Raw genomic sequence first — 19,985 nt, forward strand, 5'->3', positions numbered from 1 at the left:
GATTAGTGTTGCATATTAATTGTGTAAGTGCATGCAAATACATTAAATCAAAAACTTAAAAAGTTGAATCCATTTCTATTACTGCATATTTTTGTAAAACATAAATATGAATTTTAAAATGGTATATTTAATAATTAAGTTAGACATTTTTGGATAGTTATAAATAAATCAAATATTTACAAAATGCCACAAAAATAAACAAGCCCACTGTCTGTGAATGTAGACTAAATAAAAAAAATATGTGCAATTAAAAGTCTCAGATTTATTTTCTTAAAAACAAACATTTGGACAAAAAGAGACATTTTGGTGACTTTTGGAATGTGCATGCAGGCTTACTTTGGTCCAGCTGTGTGTTTGGTCGGAATCGCTGTTGGCTTTCCCATCTAAATATTGCAGTTCAAAGGACACACACAATCATAGACACAACTTTGCCTTATTTTATAAGAACAAATACGTGACATTTTTTCCATCAGCAAACTCATAAATGTCTTTGTCTCTATAATCTACCCAAAAGACAAAAACACAGATTTCTCACAATCAAGTTTTTCCCGTCATTTGCTTCTCAGCACAATTTAATGGTGACAATTTAAAATGCTAGTGAGTGGACTTTAAACATGCCCATCGACCACCGGTTTTGCAACCGAAAAAGGATCACCATGTCTTTGGCAAGGTTCAGCACAAACTCGAGCACTGTAGTGTCGTAACATGCAAACAAAAACATCTAAATTTCAGATCACTATCTTGATGTTTGTCTTAAAAAAATGTAGTACTTTGCTCATTTTTTTTCCCAAATTTAGTCATTTGCTAAATTAATTTGGAAAATAAAAAATGTAGTCATTTGCTCATTTACTTTTGATGTTTTCCAAATTTAGTCATTTGCAAAATTTATTTGGAAAATAACTTGCCATCCAACCAAAACTTTAATGTAAACATTGATTGCTGAATTTCAATTATTTTTTGCTGTCATGTAAATGAGTTTGTGGAGTCAATAAACACCTAAACACAAAAATATGCTGACAATAAATTTGAAATTTTACCAAAGAGACAAAGTGACTTTTTTGATTGAACTTTTTTGTAGAAAAAGGCTTAGTCATTTGAATATGGCCATTCAAAACACATGTTTTAAAAGTGTGCATGCTGGTGTTCTCTTCCCAAAACAAACAAAAACAGATCACATTGCAAACATTTGTTGCAAAATATATCTCGCGCTGAGTTTGTTTGTGTTGAGGGTAAACTAAGACGACAATGTTACAATTTCATATGATTTTTAATGAGTTTCTCAACAGGATGCTGACATTCCCGTATTATTTACCTTCCAGTTAGCATACGGCTAATAAAATCTGAGATATAGTGTTGCGTTCCACACCGATGAAAAAAAGCAAATATGTGTTTAGGGATGGTTGATATCGGATCTCCGAGCAGGTCGCGTGTTTTTCCGTCTTCTTGTTCTTCGGATGAAACAGCTGGCCTGCTCAATCCCCTTTCACCCTCTCGAATAAAACTCCGGATTCGCTTGGGCACTTTACGAGGACGCCTCAGCTCCGGCGGCCTTGGACGAAAGAAATCCCTCAGACCGCCCCTCCCCAACCCTTAACCACGTCCAAACCTTTTATGGCGACGGGATGGGCAGCGATAGCGATGTAACCAAACACCAAAACGTTGGCCTGAAGGGGCAGCAACAGCCCTCGTGTTGACCAACAGGTGGCGGGGCTATTACAAATTCAGCCAATAGCGTTGATCTTTTTTTTTTTTAATAGTTTAAAATGTTATGTCTTAACATAGTTTGCATAGAAACTACAGTGGCATCATTACAAGACATGATGAATCAACATCTCAGTTTTGCGTCCTTCCTCTTCAAGTCCATCTACATTCTGGTTTCAACCAATCAAAAGAATTTACGATTCTTCCATTAGACTGATGGTCATATGACAGTTTTGTGTGATTAAATGTAGCATTTTCTGTACAGTCAATGAAGGTTTTAAGATGGCCTACCTTCGATGTGGGCTGTTTGACACCCCAGCTTTACAAGAGAGGTAGTGCTGGGCCCTGTTATAAATAAATACATATTTACAGTGGAAACACTGAGGCCTTAAAATGTTCCTTGGTGATGAGTCCGTCATACACGCGATTGCGTTAGCTTGTGCTAGCTGTGTCATCGTCGCGCGGCGTCTTGCACGTGAGCGCGAGTAGCAACAGCATGGGCAGGTGCCACAAGCTGCAGAAGAATAGTTTGCGGGCACTAGCCCGGTCACCCTTCCTGTAAAATCGGAAGGCGAGCAGGGTGATGTATGCGTTGACGGGCAGCGACACGAGTGGAAAGGACCACGTGGTGACGCCCAATGCAGGCGCGGCGGCGGCGAGGCCTATGAGCGCCACGCTGTGCCGCAGGGCCACGCGTCGGCACAATGCCGGGTGCGTGACTGACATCATGCGGTAGCCGCCGCGCGAGTAGTCCTCCCTCAGGTTCCAACTGAGAGAGTTGAAGTGTGGAAACTGCCAGCTGTATAGAAAGCCGCCCAGCAGCAAGGCACCTGTGGCGAGAAAGGGGTGGGGCTTAGTGTGTGCCCACACGCTGCTGACTATTCTTGCTGCAAAAATGAAACAATTGGAGATCTTTTCAAATGAATACCTGGGCCCAGGCAGCCCGTGGCGGCCGTCCAGCCCATGATGGGCGGTATGGCGCCCACCACGGAACCAGCCCACGTGTTAGCGATGGTGAGCCTCTTGAGCGGCGTGTAGCAACACGTGTACAGCAAAATGTTGAGGGCGCCCAGGAAACCCGTCAAAGGGTTGACGACGCAAGTCAGCAGCGTAACGCCGGGCACGCCGCACGCCAACGCAAAAGTGACAGCGTGGAGGGGGCTGAAGATGATGATGGAGAAAAAGAAGAGGATCAGGTGATGTAGAATACACACTCACATACGCGTACACACGAGTCAGCAGAGCGTCTCCAAACAGGAGGCTTAAAGAAAGCTCATCTGATAAGAGTTTTAGGCCGGAAACATCGACAACACGCCTAAGATGAAAGCCCGAAAGTAGAAAAAAAAAAAAAGAAGCCTTTTAACTGGATCAAGACCTCCACATTCTCCTCTTCATCCACTTCTCTCATATTGAAAGCGGCTTGACGTTTGCCACTAAACGCTCCATAAATTAGAGAGTGCCGATTAGCATCTTGACCAAACCCGGGCGCGTTCTTCTTCAAAATGAAAAGCAATTTTATTTTGTGGTGGAGGCATTAATGTAATTAGAGGCGTTTTATGTGGCCTGAGTGTGCGGGTGGGCGGGCAAGAGGGGGTCTGGATCTGTGGGCTTCAAGGGTAAGGGGGGGGCTGCATCACAGGGCTTTGATGATGGGGTCAGGTGGGTAACGTCAAAACAACATTTTGGACTGCAAAGAACTCACATTTTGCATCAATTTGTATGCGAGGGTCTTCTGAGGGGGGAAAAAAAATAGCTGCAACCAATCAGAGCACTGTACCTGATTTGTCCTCGGACTAGTGGACGATTCTTGGTTCGGTTCATGTTGGAGTCAAAAGGCACCTCGAAGTACTGCAGGGGGAAAAAAAAATTGCATGAGACAACACTGTTTACTATATTCTATACATCTATAGTGGAAGTGGGTACGACCCCCCCCCCCGGCTCAAACAGCAGTAAGCGACTGTCACTTCCATTGACATAGTGCAGCCTTCCTCTCCCTCTTCAAGCAACATTTATTTACATTCAAGCGACATGTCTTCAAGTGTTATTTTTAGTGCTGATAACCTCAGGAAGGGAGGACATGAAAGGTCAAGCGGTGAATTTGCTGAGCTGACTGCTTAAGAGTTTCCTGTTTTATTGTAAGTCGTCAAAACGCTGCTGCGAAAAAACGAGGTGGTAGCGCCCAACTATTTGAATTGACCAAATTTCCCGCAGCTAACTGAAACTGGCTTCCGGAGCTACATCAGGTTGCTTCGCGCTCACCCGCCACTCAAGTTCGAATAGTTTCAAGGTGGTAGGTGGAGGCGGTTGGGTGGGAGGTGATGCTGGTGAGTGTTGTGGGATACAACTCTGTGGAAAAACGACTAATACTCCCGTTTTATGGTCCGCTCTGGAGAAGGCTTCAAAGTGCTCCCACGAGATTGGCAATGTGTGACTAAAATGCAAACACATGGGGTGCTTAAATACAGGAACTAGCTATTGTGTGCGTGTGTGTGTGTTTGCTTCCCTCATAACGGCCGAGGATAATGAAGAAAACAGATCAAGCGAGTGTGAAGATCGCTTAAAAAAACAAAAAAACAATGGCAATCCCTCTCGCAGTAGTTTTATCAACAGTAGATGGGGCATCTTCGAAAATACGGCAGTTATTGTGAAAATAGCGCGTGGGCGCTAAAATACATCACACGCCCACAACGGCGGTGCTTTTAATGTTCCGTTCCGATCGCACAGCTGCGGCCGTGGGACCTGGAGGTCGGGGCGGAGGTGTTAATTCGATTTCCTGGGTCAGGAAATGCGGCGGGAGAGAAGCCATCATCTTATTGTTGCTTTGCATAATGATAAAGTCAAATAATTCCTAACTAAGAGCATCTGGTTCGCATCAGCCAACCGCCCGGCCCATTTTCATTGTTTCCGCCCGACACCCACCGCGTGTTACCGTCACAGCGTCGAAATATTTGCATGTTAGCAAGTTCAATGACGAACTTGAAAAAGAAAAAATTGCTGTATATGTACATCCAGCCATCAAAACAATGACGTAAGCAAAAAAAAAAAAAAAAGCTTGAAGTGGAGTCTGTTCTTTTAAACACATGTACTACAAAAGTGTAATGACAATTACGTCGCAGACGGGGGACAGAAAACAGGCGACGGGGGAAGTTAAAAGAAGATCAGAAGATCCTTTGAGCTATTACGGCTGAACGTGATCCAAGACCGAGCGGCAGAGGTCCACTGATAACAGACCGCACGACAGCCTCTTCTTACGCAAACTTGACACTAAAGCTTTGAAGATAATAAGGATGTTCCTGAAAATTCCACTATCAAGGGATAGGGGAAAATTAAACGGTCGATAAATTGCAGAAATTTAATGTGAGCAATTGGGTTGTGCCAATCCAATTGTTGTTGATGCACAATAGCTTTAGCGTCAATGACGTTTTGAAAAGACTTTATTGTGGTGTGTTTGTGTCTGTTAAGTTCTATTCGGAAGTATTTTCCCCAATTAAAGTGGCTACATTAAAGCCAGCGTGTGTGCGCGCAGTTAAACAGACGTCAGAGTTGAGCAGCTGGAAGGCTTTGGCTTCCAGAAACATCCGCCGGTCCAAACACGACGTTCCTCTCGACTCGTTTGAAGCCAGCGCAGGTGTTGGGGGGGGGGGGGGTCCCGACGGTAAACAAGACAACGGGACCGCCTCGGCGCTTGTCGGGACATCGCCCCGAGAGGTTCTGATCGAGCGCTAGGTAAACAACGCGCCAGAGATGGACTCCGATTAAGCTCTCGTCACAAGTCGCTTCAATGGCCGTGACGGGTGAGAACGCGCTGAAACTAAACAGACGCTCAACGCAAACAAGGTTGCGTGGAGGTGACTTTGAAAAGGCACCGCTGTTTGAATACAAGTGTTTGGAAGATCAAAGTTAGCTGTACAAATAATGGAGGAGAGGCTTAAGCTAAACAAATTTAAGGGTCATCCATTGTAAGTCCTCAAAATGATCTTTTGATACGAGTCGAAATTTATATTGTCATTCAAACGCGGAGAGAGGTTTTCAAGGGTGAAGGAATTTGCTCCACTGGCACGGAACGCATGTTTGGACTGGAGTGAGAAAAAAAAAAGAAAAAAAAAAAAGAGCGCATCAGCAGCAACAACGTATGAGCCGCAAAACGATGCCAAACCACGTTCCACAAATCCTGCAAAATAGTCCAAATCACGAAACCGCTAAAGGATTGAGCTGAATAAACTTTTTAAGGGCGCCGTTTGTATTTCGATTAAATATCACAAGTTATGATTTAAGAGCTGTCATGGTCATAATTTCTCCGGGGCAATAAATAAAAGCTGGTAGTTTCCAATAGTTTTGCATTTTAGATGGCTACATAGAAGGTAGTCACGAATGCTTTGGGGGGGGGGGGAAAAAAAAAAAGATTACACAAAATTTTGCCACTAAATAAGCTACTGATTAAATATTTCAATCCTGAAATATTTAAAACTAAATACTTAAAATAAAAATATTTGACAAATTCATAAGGTCTAAAAATCTGATCTTTTCTTACTTAAAAAACATCTGCCTCATGCTAGCAGCGATACACCAAACGCTCACGTGCATAAAAATGGATATATTGAAGAACTATTCTTAGCGCAGCACAAGTGACAGAAGTAATGATAAGACACGCTGGGTATGCGTAACAAACTGCGACATAATTTATTCCCCGCGCTCGTCAAGATTACACAAAAATAGAAAATTCTATTATTTTAAGCCTCACGCCAAAAACCTTCCCGATGTGATTGACTGGATATAAAACAAAGCTTGCCTTGATCAAATGGAGAGGAAAAAAAAAAAAAAGACTAACGTTCTAATTTTAGTCTATTTTTTTTTTTCTAACAAATCTCCATCCTCTTGACTGTATTTTCACCAGCAGGGCTCGCAATAATTGCCTGACTAACGTGAGGAGATTCAAGCTGTGTCCCATCCTCTTGCGGTTCATCGAGAGCGTGCCAACGCCTTTATGCCAATCGGAGCGTCGCCAACGTAGCAACTGTGTCATATTTCGAGAAATTTTACTGGCTTGATCTAACGGGTGTGTTAAAAAAAAAAAAAACCTGATAGGAAAAAGGGCTCGGACAATCTGCATCTCGAGTCGAGCGATTGCTTTTAATCAAAGCCATACCGCAAGTCAAGAGCCACTATTATGGTTGAAGGGGCTTCTTCTGCCAGCTCAAGCGCTAATTACAGGGCAACGTTTAAAAGATAATAGGTGCACTCCAGCAGGAAAAGGAGCATCGTGCGTGTAGAAGACCACAACATCGTCTCAGCGTGAACACACAAAGTGTGACTATTTCATCCTCGGGATCTGGGTAAGATACACAAAGGACGGCGTTCTCCTCCTCCATTAAACCTGAGTGGGAGTACAATAAATGGTAGTCTAGAGCCAAAGGGGTAACAAAAATAAAAACGATGTCCGGATATTTTTTCCACAGGAGACAAGGTGGAAATGAATGCAACGAGAACAAGGGCTAATTGTTTAAATGGAGCGTGCCGAACAAACAATTTTCAGATGTGAAACGCTTGAAATGAGCTTGCGATGTTGTCTCGCGGGCATGGCCTGCACTCGCTGGTCTACTTTTGTCAATTATTCACACGTTTTAGCGCCGCCGCTTCCCTTCGACTGACCTGCCTTCAAAAAGGAGCGGGGCCAAAGTTGAAATTCGATTGTATGCTAATGCGTAAAGAAACTCAAGATGACCTAAATATCTCATAACGCTCACACGGCAAAGAAGAGTATAACTAAAGTCTTTTTGTTTCTGCACAAACAAAAGTCTGACTATTGATGTCATCCAATAAATTTGTTGCGAGTTGTTAGTTTAACGCTGACACGTGCAGTAAAATATGTCGACAATCCGTCAGCGTAATTCTTTCACCCCCCCCTGCTGAAAACGGCAACATCGCGACGCGTTCCGCTTTGTTTCTGGACATTTACTCAGCTGTTGCCAAAAACAGCGGCAGAGGTGTAGAAAGGTTCACTGATGTCGGGCGCCGTTCAGTTGGGCGGGTCCTCCCCTTTAGTTCTGACTCAAGTCTGGTTTGTGTCGAAATTTCAGACGGGAGGGCCGTAATCACCGTGTTTTGTGCTCAACTAAAAGGCTAACCAGCGAGGCGGGACCCGGCGCCTCCACCTGTCTAAAAAGCTTTTTTTTTTTTTGGAGTGGAAGGCAAGCACGCGGTGGCGACAAGTTTGCCCCGACAAGCTCGCGGATGGGAAATAATGACACGTTGAGGTCATTGTCAGTGACGTAACGTTTGAACAGAGACTATTTGCGTAAAAATGATTGGTTAGCGGATAAGACTAAACACTAAGCATGTACAAAACTTACAACCTAATTTCTTCTATTTTTTTCCCATAAAATTGAAAAGACTAATTTCTCTTGGCTTCACTGCTTCCTGTATTGTGATTATTCATTTATTTTTTAGAATTTTAGAATCTAATCTGCTAACCTATTCCCTCGCCGTCGGCGCTTATCATGCAATTTTTTTTGTGGGTGTTTTTATCAGAGCAATGCATCTGTCTGCCATCTGAGGCTGCGGGGAGATTTGTGTAGTTCAAATGGACACGAAACAAAAAGGCTTTAAATAAATTAAGCCCAAAACAAGGCGGCCTCGTTAAAGATTCATCCGTGATGGGAGGGCGGCCGTCGAGGAGTCCTCTGCGCGGCAATTAGAAGAAAATAAAAGGACACTGCATGTGTCCTCCGCGAAGCCGCCGGCATCAAAGACGCTCGAGTCAAAGATCAACGTGCGCTTTTGTTTTAGCTCAGCTCGAGGAAAACGACATCTTAAGCGCGGCATCTGCCAGCGAATGCGTCACATGTTCTTCACCTCTAAAGCTTAACCCCCCCCCCCCCACGGGAAAATAGCCACAAAATAAGCTGGCAACACAACGATGCAGGTTGTTACATTCTGGAGGCCATTTTGAGAAATTGTATGAAACCAGTGATTGGTCGCCCGTCGCTGAAAGCAGACGGTTGCCGCGATGACACTCTTTTTACAGTAACAATGCCAATGGCGATAATGGCGGGCGCTTTCAAAAAGAAAACGGTGTCATTACGCGGCTATGACGAAGTTGAGAATGATAATACGAGCGCTGTCATTGTCGCGCATTGTCAAAGGTGCCACAACGGTGGGTCTTCATGAGATTCTTTAAAAAAAAAAAAAAGAAAATACAATAATCTGCTGTTACGAACTTGACGCTGAGTCACAATCTGACAGCTTGGTACAATACTTATGTAGTATAGCAACAGTGATTATTATTTAGATTATACATATGAGCTCAATATTAAATGAAAATATAGCCACTTTTTTTTAAAGAAACTTTACTATAAAATCCAAAACCGTTTCAGGGCTCCACAGACGCCTTGGCGAACGCTGAAATGAAACGACTCCCTATCAAGACGAGGGAGGGCCCTGCCCAAAATGCAAACAAGCAGAATGGTAAATAATGCATGTCTGAACAGGGCACAGTTTAGAGTGGCCAGGCGGGAGGGGAGGGGGGTTGGGGGGTCTTGCGGGGGCTCGCATATGCGTGCCAGCCTCGCGGCGGGAGACGCCGCGCAGACACAAAAGAAAACAGGAAAACAGAAATGACACAAAACGAGCCCGCTCCAACGCGCACAAAAGCAAACACGGCGAGGCTGACTTGGTTTGGAATTACGCGGTGGGGGGGTGGGGGGTCGACACGTCTATTAGACACCGGCTCGAAACTGGTCTAACTCAATTATCCAATTAGCTCACGTAGGGGGGCCAGACTGCAAGGTGGCGACGGCCGGAACACCTGCAGCGGCCAGAGATTCTTTCCAAGAAGAAACAGAGAAACTTTGTAGTCACACCAAAGCATTACAGGAAAAAAAAAAAAAAAAAAAAGACATGATAAATATTTTCTCTATGTACAAAATAGGCTTGTTGCATTCATGCAAATTCACCTGGTTGATGGAATTGGCGGCACTAGAGGCGAGTCCTGTCCCCAGACATGTTACCAAGAAGATGGCGGGGTCAAAGGGCACCGGCGCCATTGCATAACCAGCCGCCGCCGTGGTCACCACAAGCGCTGAAATGAAGAGCAAGTTGAAGTCGCACGGAGTGAACAATCATGGCCGTCCGCACACCCTTACCCGTGAGTTTGATTTTGGCCAATCGGGCGTAGATGTCGGGCAGGTCGGCCGCTTCCACTTTCATTTGCTTCCACTGTCGGTCCAGACGCGCATCTCGAGCTTCGTCTGTCTCCACCTGCACGTGGGGCGTCTCCTTTGAGGTCGTCGCCGGGTTGGATGTTTCCTCAGCGACCTCAGATTTGGACAAGTCCTGCACCGTGGGCTCGATCGTCGGGATTCTTTGGACCTGCCTCTCTTCGCCGCCGTTGTCGTCCACGTCGGCAAGCACCTGTTTAGGGACGGCACGCTGCTGAAGCTCAGCCGGGTTCTTGGACACATACTGACAGGGAAGAAAAAGAAAATGTAATTTATATTGGATCATTAATTTCGTAATAATACAAATGACCACACAAAAATCTATCAAAATACACAAAAGGTCCCTTCACAAAGGAACTCTGCATAGAAGTGCAGAATTTTATTTGCTCTTAATTAGTTAAAATGTGAACCATATTAATATACATAAAAACCATAAAAACCAAATAAAAAAATATCTAAACGTAATATAAATATATGCATGTAGTGAAAAACATTGGCTTAAAAATGAAATGTGCCCTTACACAACATGAAATGCAAATAAACATTTAACAACAATTAAATAATACTAAACTAAAAGAACAACAAAAGCTGCGCTTAAAAGTTTACTAAACTTAAGGAAATCAAAATAAACAAGTAAAATGTAGTAAATTATAAAAAGTACAAGCAAGCTATGAGAATTGGTTAAATAAAATAAACAAAAATGAAAATCTACATAACTAAATTAGATGATGGATGTTGGCTAAACAAAAACACTGAACTAAAAAAATGCTTTAGAAAAACAAATATGATGTAAAAATAATATATAAATGTGTAAGCAAATATTAAGCCTTGTTTAAGAGAAAGCACATTCAAAAAATAATCATGCATAAAATGTGCATATAAAAAGGTGACAAAGCAATGCAAGTTACCTGCCGTTTGAGGAAGTTGAGGTGTTGATAGGTCATCCAGTGTGACGGTTCTCTCCTGTGCAGCAGAACGCGGCTGCGGGCTGTCTGCATGCATCGCAGACCACATCCCACCAATTTTTGCTTTATGTTTACACCAAACAAACCTAGGAGACAAAAACAAGCAGAATACTTAGTATTTGTAGGAGTGATGAACATTCAATCGCAGAGGAATAATTTACAACGGCAACTAGTTGTGGAAGAAAGAAGTGCAGCACTATTTGCTTTCACTCTGACATCTCTTCTTGCATGCCTGCATGTGTGATATACTTCTCTGTGGTGTGCAACAATCAGAAGAGCACGATCAAAATTTTGCTGGAAAATCGTGGAAAAGCCAATCTAAGCTTCACTAATGAAATAAAATTCGGTTACCGTTACAGATCGGCGTGTATTCAATACATATGCAGAAGTAGACGACCTCATTCTAAAGGTCAAGACACAGATTAGGAAAACATTCTTGCATTGAGTAACCGTGTACGACTAGCTTAGCTACCTAGCTCGTCCACGTTGATTTTAAAGGTACGCGATTGGATTACAACAACGAAGATCAACGTGCAGCCGTGCAGTCCGCGTTTGAGAGACGTTACCTGTTAGCCGACTACATTGCGTCTTATACATGATCTTTGGTCAAAATAAAGCCGGTTTCCTTCTTGGTCTCCTTCACATGCAGTGAGCCGCCATTATGACCTCAGGATGTGACGTTACAAGTACGTCCGGGGCATGTGACGTCATGCGACCTTAAATAATAACAAGTTTGGGGCACATGACGTCATGCGACCGCAAATAATAACACCACCACCACTAATAACAATAACAATAAAAACAGTAACAACATTAACAATACTACTACTATTACTATTATGTACTACTACTACTACTACTACTACTACAAATAATAATAATAATAATAATAATAATAATAATAATAATAATAACAATCATCATGTGTATATTTCATTATCTTTACTAATAGATGAAATATAAATAACATTGTTGTGAAGCCCCCGTTTGATGTACATTATTCTTTTGTATATGTTTAATCCTGCTAAGAAAAGCCAAACGCATGCAGGCTTTTATTGCCTTTTGTCCATGAGGTGCACATCAGCAACAGATGGGCGACATGGAGTGGAAAACATTTAACAATGGAAAGTTTGTGAGGCCATTTTCACCCCGACATGCCTTTTGTCCTAACCCTGGGTGCAAACCCAAACTTCGTCTTAAAACACAGCTTTCAAATTGTACTTAAAACCAAAATTTGAAATCCTCATGCACCACATTCATTTATGTACTTTCCCTCCGCACTTGTCTTGATTTTAACAGAATGTCTACTGGTCAAAACACTGACCTGTAAAGAGACCACCTTCCGCGCCACTCCAATAAAATGGCTTCATGGAATAACAGAGACTCCCCCATGCTTGTGCCTGTCATTGCCCCATTTCTCCCACCCTGATTTACAAGCGGTCCCACTGGCTTGCAGTGCCATCTCTAATCCCAGAGGAACGAGCATCGGAATGGCGGCGGAGTAGGAAGCAGACAGTGCCGCATAACTCTCGAGCAGAAACAGATGCGCCGGCGCTGTCCTGTTTGTAATTGATTTTTAAGGGTGACTCTCTTGTTGTCTAACAAGCCTCCGGCCGGCGCCGTGCTGCACGTCGAGCAGAAGGCTTGTGACTGACTACAAACACTTGTAGTGGCCCAGCCCCCAAGTAAAGAAGCAACTTCCTTTTACTGTCTTCTTCAGGACATGTGTCCACCAGATGCAGCTGTACTTCCTGGACACATCCTATTCTTCCTGTATCATAGTAAAGCTAATATAGGGCACTGGCTTGAAACCTTCATTTAAAAACCTAAACCTGCTTTGAAAGTCTGATCTAGACTACCTTGAATCCCTGACCCCAGCTTTAAACCCAAATCTTGACTTTCTTGAACCCTATAGAAGAAAGACCTTTTAGAAATTCAATAGTACAAGACTAAGGAAATGACAGTACTGGAAAATAATTAAAGGACAACACCCCAGATGGGACTTGAACCCACAATCCCTGGCTTAGGAGGCCAGTGCCTTATCCATTAGGCCACTGGGGCACAAAACTGCCTGTTGCTGAAGAGATGTCATACAAATTCAATAGTAACGGCCGAACAAAGTAGTTAAAGACAACAAAGCAAGGAGATCACCCCAGATGGGACTTGAACCCACAATCCCTGGCTTAGGAGGCCAATGCCTTATCCATTAGGCCACTGGGGTACAAAACTGCATGTTGCTGAAGAGATGTCATACAAATTCAATAGTAACGGCCGACCGAAATCACAGTACAGGACAATAAAGAAAGAATACCACCTCAGATGGGACTTGAACCCACAATCCCTGGTTTAGGAGGCCAGTGCCTTAGGGGGCCAGTGCCTTATCCATTAGGCCACTGGGGTACGAAACTGCCTGTTGCTGAAGAGATGTCATACAAATTCAATAGTAACGGCCGAATAAAATCACAGTACAAGACAAAGAATGGACACCACCCCAGATGGGACTTGAACCCACAATCCCTGGCTTAGGAGGCCAGTGCCTTATCCATTAGGCCACTGGGGCACAGAACTGCATGTTGCTGAAGAGATGTCATACAAACACAATAGTAACGGCCGAACGAAATTACAGTACAAGATAACAAAGAAAGGACACCACCCCAGATGGGACTTGAACCCACAATCCCTGGCTTAGGAGGCCAGTGCCTTATCCATTAGGCCACTGGGGCACACAACTACATGCTGTTGAAGAGATGTCATACAAACTTAATAGTAACGGCCGAACCAAATCACAGTACAAGACAAAGAAAGGCCACCACCCCAGATGGGACTTAAATCCACAATCCCTGGTTTAGGAGGCCAGTGCCTTATCCATTAGGCTACTGGGGTACACAACTGCATGCTCTTGAAGAGATGTCATACAAATTGAATAGTAACGGCCGAACATAATTCCAGAAGTTGACAACAATCCAACAACAACATCCCAGATGGGACTCGAACCCACAATCCCTGGTTTAGGAGGCCAGTGCCTTATCCATTAGGCCACTTGTGTACACAACTACACGCTGTTGAAGAGATGTCATACAAATTCAATAGTAACGGCCAAACAAAATCAGTACAAGACAAAGAAAGGACACCACCCCAGATGGGACTTGAACCCACAATCCCTGGCTTAGGAGGCCAGTGCCTTATCCATTAGGCCACTGGGGCACACAACTGCATGCTGTTGAAGAGATGTCATACAAATTCAACAGTAACGGCCAAACAAAATCAGTACAAGACAAAGAAAGGACACCACCCCGGATGGGACTTCAACCCACAATCCCTGGCTTAGGAGGCCAGTGCCTTATCCATTAGGCCACTGGGGTACGAAACTGCCTGTTGCTGAAGAGATGTCACACAAATTCAATAGTAACGGCCGAATAAAATCACAGTACAAGACAAAGCAAGGACACCACCCCAGATGGGACTTGAACCCACAATCCCTGGCTTAGGAGGCCAGTGCCTTATCCATTAGGCCACTGGGGTACACAACTGCATGCTGTTGAAGAGATGTCATACAAATTCAATAGTAACGGCCGAACATAATTCCAGTAGTTGACAACATTGTAACAATAACACCCCAGATGGGACTCGAACCCACAATCCCTGGCTTAGGAGGCCAGTGCCTTATCCATTAGGCCACTGATTGGGCTTCAGTGCAGATGCTATAGAGGGCAGATTTGATAGGAACCTAATGGTAACGGCCTAAATCCTACAGTACTGGACAGCAAAATCGAGACGGGACAGGAACCCAGTATCCCTGGTATCCATTAGGCCACTGGGGCACAAGTATAGAAAATGTTATAGAAGATAGAAGTTATGAAAATTAATTCTGCACCAATTTTCAGTACCAGCCACCAATGAAAGGACAATAGCCCAAATGGGGCACAAAGAACAGAATACGTTACAGTAATCAAATAGTACTAAGGAATTTACAGTACAGGACAACATCCCAGATGGGACTTGAACCCACAATCAGTGAACGTCCGCAGGGATATTTTGGAGCCTCAGCTGCCAGGCTGACACCAAGCCCCGATCAACGGACAGTAGGTGTTCTCAGGCCCCTGATGTTGACCAGTGTTTATGCACTATCTCTTAGGCTAAGCTTGTAATTGGTCACGGCTCATCCATCACGTAGGGAAGCCCCCTTTCACCCAAACCCTCAGGCAAGCATGGGAGATGAGTGGGCCTCGTGGAGTGGACTCCTGAAAAGCCTAAAAGCCTGCTTTGAGACAGGAGGTAAGTTTGTCTATGGTCTTTGGTTCGGGGGTCCACACACAGTGCCTGGGTTTGCTGCGTCATAAACAAAAGTGCGTACGCTCAAAAGGACCGCATCCAATTCCCAGCAGCAACTGGGAATAATAAGTCGTGCCACCCCTGTCGTAAATCTGAGTGCGGCAGCGGCGGTAGCTTTCCGCCTAGGTGAGAGTAAATAGGCCTCGCTCAGTCGCACTTGCCTCCCACTCGTAAATTCTGTGCTGTCTTTGCGGGATCGCTTTACTCTCTGAAGAGGTGTGCACTTCTTCAAAACGCTACCCTAGTCTTGAAACTCCAAATGCCGATCGTGGCTTGAAACTCTAATTTGAAATCTGCAAAGGATCATGTTCAACAAGTTGTGTCCGTCAAAAGGGCAAAAAGAAATCCCAGTCCAGGCCCGGTGAATCAATGATTGCAAAAGCAGACATTAAGAGACAATTCCTGCTGAAGACTTCCCTCCGCTCTGTCGGACGTTTATGGCTTCACGGGAGGAATAATGTCCCATTGACCTAATCATAACCCATAACCTAATCCGGCTGTGTACTTCTCAACCTGCTATCAATCCACTTTACATTGCCGGGAATCTGCCTCTCCATCTGAATTGAACCCAATTGACTTTTAAACTTGAGGAATGACAAGAAAACCGCATCATAAAACCTCTTGAAATATTCTTACTCGCCGATGTTTTAACCGAAGCGGCATGTTTTGTTTTGCGCAATTCCTTTTCTTCTCCTGTAATATCCTCATGAAAGCCTTTGATTGTGTGATCACTCTGCCATACCAGCCCAACTATTTTCGACTTTTTATATCCCTTTCTGTGTTCAAATGCTGGAAGATGTTCTCCTCATCTACGCACTTGACTGCCTTGCTCCTCCCACACGCAAGGACAATGACTCCAATTTCTCATGATTTAGCATTGCCGTCTGTCGAGTATGTTGGTTCCCAACCGTCTGTGAGCCAAGGCACATATTTTATATCAGGATAATGTCACGGCACACCACCAGACAAAATTGCCCCAAAAATGTATTTAAATAATACAGGTCTTTTTTGTGGGGGCTACTCATTCCAAGATTCTTTGTACTCCAGGAAGGAATATGAACCTTGGTATCTTTAAAGCATTGATTAGTGTTTAACCCTCAACAAATAGTTATTTTTCTTACTCTGTCTTTCAAAAGACCTCTAGTTTTTTTACTGAAGCCTGTAAGTTTTCATTGGGCGGATTTCCATCGTTGTTTACGACACAGAGCCAATCCCGACGCCACTTCTCGCTACGGACATTCAGCAAATGGGTTTCTGTGTTGTGGCTTTGTGTGTGTAGGGTGACCAGTTGGAAACTTGAGCTAGTTGGACTCATGAAGGGCTTCTTTCATGTCCCCCTCCTTCTCGTACACTGCCCGGCTGGAATTGTGCTTCTTTATGCCAAATGTTTTCTCCGGTAGTCGGGAATGTTCAACGGTACTTTTGGCAGGGAGGTTTTGTTCTGTCATCCATTTCCATCAACATTCCAAGCTCATCCAAACCAAAGGTCCACATATGCTAAAACTGCCCCGAACACTGCGCCTTATTTTTTTTCTTCTGGTCACAACTTTTTAGGATATTGGTGCCACATGGAAAAGTCATCATCTGGCACTTGCGGCCTAAGTCACAAAAGCGGAAGACGAAGGGGGCGGAAAAAGATGGACATTCCGTACGTTCTGGAATGCACGGATACTTTACAGGGCTGTTGCGATGGTCACCACACGTGCGGTGCGTTTTAACCGCCGGCACTCCCGTCAAAACAAGAAACCGTCTCTCTCTGTGTCGAGGTCGGCATCTGGAGACTTCGAGGAGAGATGCAGTGATGCATTTCCAAATTTCTGTATGTCAATAAATAACAGGAAGGAGAGGTCATGCATCGTGTTAACGTGCATCAATGAGGGCCTTGAGCAAGTCATGCAAATGTAAGAAATACAAGTACGTATGTGTGTTTTTGTTTAATGGCATTCGAGGTAAGGCAGGGCGATATGGTTTAAGAATAATTTTTTTTTTTTTTCACAAAAGCAGATTTCAGATTTTAATGTTTATTTTCAATCTAATTCCACCTATACGATAGTTTCTGCCCATTTCTTCTTGGTTTTTAACATTTTAGCTGCGATACTCGAAATAAACATTGGGACATTATTGGGATTGCCGTGAAAAGTAATAAATGGCTTCAGAGAAGAAGAAAGAAGCCCAATGTGTGCCGTAATGGATGCAGGAAATGGATCGTTAGAGGTGAAATTAGGGCACAGCTCACCCATATTTGTAGAGATTAGCCTTCTGAACATCTGACACTATTTTATCGTTTCGACACATTGAGGAAATGAGGTAACAAGGAGTCAGTCGAGGAAATATATGCCAAAGGAGACATTGTAAGTAAAAGATACAACACAAAACACAAAAATGATTAAAATGTTGAGATTTTCTTTTGGCAGCAAAATGGCAATGTCACGGGTGATATGAGATTTTATTTTCAGGCATCATCGAAACATGGAAATTAGCGACGCTAATAGCCAAGTAATAGAGGAATGCAAGATATGGATAAAATTGCCTCTATGTGGTCAACATTTGCTGTGGGCATTGATCACGCTGACCATCTTGGAGCGCTCTCTGGCACGCCTCATGAATAACTCGTCCGCTTTTCCTCATGTTTAATTCATCTGTGGTGAAGCCGTCTACATGCGTGCTAACTGCCTAGCGCCCGTCGCTTTTATTGGACTTTTATCGCCGCTCATAGATAAAGGCGCAGCAGTGTGTGTTCCCGGCGCGATCATTAAAAGGAAACGAGCGCGTCAGCAGCGGCCGGCCCGCAATTTCTCCATCGCGATAATTTTCGATTAGACTTAATTGGATTATGTCAACACGCTCGTGGATCGTTTGTAGGATATGTTTATGCAACGCTGGCCCAGTAAAAACAGCAATATTTTTGCTAAGTGATTATGACAAGCTTTATGTACATGTTGACCTGCAAAGAAATAAAACATAAATAAATGTCCCTGATGGGTCCGTTTTTTCACACTGGCAACATTTTTTCCTTATCTGTCCCAGAAACCATCCTGTTTCGTTTCTGAGATAATTTCCACTCCTTCACATTTCTCAATCAATCTAAAGCCCTTAATTGGTCACATAGTCTGGTGGGAAAGCAGAAAGGAGGGGAAAAAGGGAGGAAAGTGTGCAGACTGTCTTGGTAAACAGGCAGCGGCGGGAGTGATAAAATTGTGTCTTCTTGGAGGGTGTCGGGGAAAGAGAAGTACTAATGAATCCAAACTTGTGTGTCCACACACAACATAGTAAAAATGTGGAATTCCACGCAAACCCTATACAAAAAGGTCAAAGCCAAGATTTGAACCCAGGACCTTCAAACTAAGGCAGACATGGTAACCACTAGTTCACGACACATAAACGAACCAGTACGGTAAGCAACACTCATGCGGTTGTCTAACGCGGTATGTCTTTGTAGGAGACAAACATTTCACGCAGGAGCAGCTGCAAGACGCAGAGCAGCTGCACCGCCGTTTGATGACTTCATTACAGTGCGTCTACTTTGTCTTCTTCCAAAGTGGCGCCGGCGTCAGTCTGATAAGAAACCGGCCGGCACTTACCTTTATTAATGGCAGTTCGCCCCCCCCCACCACCAGCAACCCCGTGCCAATAAAAGTTAACACTGTCGAGATGAGCGCCCTGCTACGTTTGTATACGACACACTAGTGTCGGTCGTATTTGTACCAAGTCCAAACAAGATGAGTAAGTTGTCCTTGTCCAGACGCAGGTCGTATTAATGTGTCAGAGGATATGATTCACGGCTTGTCCGTCCTGTGCTCAAACTAAATGACTTTTTGCCCGAGCGCCCTTCTCAGAAGGAAAACAAAAAGGTCATAATGTAACGGAAAATAACGTGGCTTAACACGATTGGACAAAAACAAAGCGTAGTTAATGTAGCTAGTTAGCATGATGGCGCAAAACGCAAACCAAGCAGCTGAACATCAGCTGATACTTTGTAACTCATCCATGCTAATACAAATAAAAAACACAATGCCGGGGTCAGTAGTGTTAGCCATAACCGATTCCGGTCAATGAACGGAGGCGTCGTTGCTAAATCAAAAGTAAACTTTGTAATCCTGAAGAGATTTACACGGCTGCTAATCCTACATTTTGACTCACAAAGAATTTAAAGCGCCGCGCACTAACCAAACAAGGATTAGCGTAGACGAGAAAAGACGCTTTTAAAATCTGGTGGCTTAGAAAGTTGTGTGAAAGTATTGACGTGGGGCCTCGCTGAGCGGCCGATTCGCAGGTACCACACGGCAGTCTATTTCACCCAAAAAGACTCCCTCGAGTGCCCTTGATGCTCTCTAAGAGAACAAGCTTGCACAATAACATCTGCTCCTCCTGAAAGTAACTCCTTTGAGGCAGCAAAGTGCCAAAGGGAGGACTTGTAAGGCTGCCAAGAGGAAGTTGCATCCACCCGTAATTTACTATTGACAGCGATGAGTTGCCTGGGTATCATTATAAAAGCATATATTTGCCTAATGTTCTCAATATTACTGAAATAATAAAACACATAAATAGTTAGCTCATCTTGTTAAAGTTGATCTTAAAAAGTTTAAAAAAAAATTCAATCAAATATTTTGATGCATCATAAACATGGCCACGCAATATATTTCTTCTGTTGTCTTAGCATAGACAAACGACAACATGGCACACTTCTTGATTGATAAGCAATTACTGTCCGGCGCGTGGAGCCACGTGAAGAACAGCCGCCGCTGTGTGACATTTTAATCTCGCTGCAGAT

The 19,985-nt window shown here is 43.8% G+C and overlaps 1 protein-coding gene and 7 non-coding genes across 8 annotated transcripts; all 8 read right to left on the reverse strand.

The window, feature by feature from the left end:
* Positions 1–1,740: 1,740 nt before the first annotated feature.
* LOC119138109 (protoheme IX farnesyltransferase, mitochondrial) lies at positions 1,741–11,566 on the reverse strand. Its single transcript, XM_037277877.1, has 7 exons — positions 11,449–11,566; positions 10,826–10,968; positions 9,843–10,161; positions 9,654–9,778; positions 3,479–3,549; positions 2,630–2,862; positions 1,741–2,531 (listed from the first exon to the last, which is right to left on the reverse strand). Exons 1-7 carry the CDS (start codon positions 11,477–11,479, stop codon positions 2,134–2,136), a joined length of 1,320 nt encoding a protein of 439 aa, XP_037133772.1. The 5' UTR covers positions 11,480–11,566; the 3' UTR covers positions 1,741–2,133.
* A 1,304-nt stretch (positions 11,567–12,870) lies between these two features.
* trnar-ccu lies at positions 12,871–12,943 on the reverse strand. Its single transcript has one exon. It is a non-coding gene; the product is annotated as a tRNA-Arg (tRNA).
* An 87-nt stretch (positions 12,944–13,030) lies between these two features.
* trnar-ccu lies at positions 13,031–13,103 on the reverse strand. Its single transcript has one exon. It is a non-coding gene; the product is annotated as a tRNA-Arg (tRNA).
* Positions 13,104–13,369: 266 nt separating this feature from the next.
* On the reverse strand, positions 13,370–13,442 carry trnar-ccu. The gene has a single exon. It is a non-coding gene; the product is annotated as a tRNA-Arg (tRNA).
* A 90-nt stretch (positions 13,443–13,532) lies between these two features.
* trnar-ccu lies at positions 13,533–13,605 on the reverse strand. The gene has a single exon. It is a non-coding gene; the product is annotated as a tRNA-Arg (tRNA).
* Positions 13,606–14,013: 408 nt separating this feature from the next.
* On the reverse strand, positions 14,014–14,086 carry trnar-ccu. The gene has a single exon. It is a non-coding gene; the product is annotated as a tRNA-Arg (tRNA).
* A 245-nt stretch (positions 14,087–14,331) lies between these two features.
* Positions 14,332–14,404, reverse strand: trnar-ccu. The gene has a single exon. It is a non-coding gene; the product is annotated as a tRNA-Arg (tRNA).
* Positions 14,405–14,494: 90 nt separating this feature from the next.
* Positions 14,495–14,570, reverse strand: trnar-ccu. Its single transcript has one exon. It is a non-coding gene; the product is annotated as a tRNA-Arg (tRNA).
* Positions 14,571–19,985: the final 5,415 nt, after the last annotated feature.

The sequence above is a fragment of the Syngnathus acus genome, chromosome 19 (assembly GCF_901709675.1).
Source record: "Syngnathus acus chromosome 19, fSynAcu1.2, whole genome shotgun sequence".
Lineage (NCBI taxonomy): Eukaryota > Metazoa > Chordata > Actinopteri > Syngnathiformes > Syngnathidae > Syngnathus > Syngnathus acus.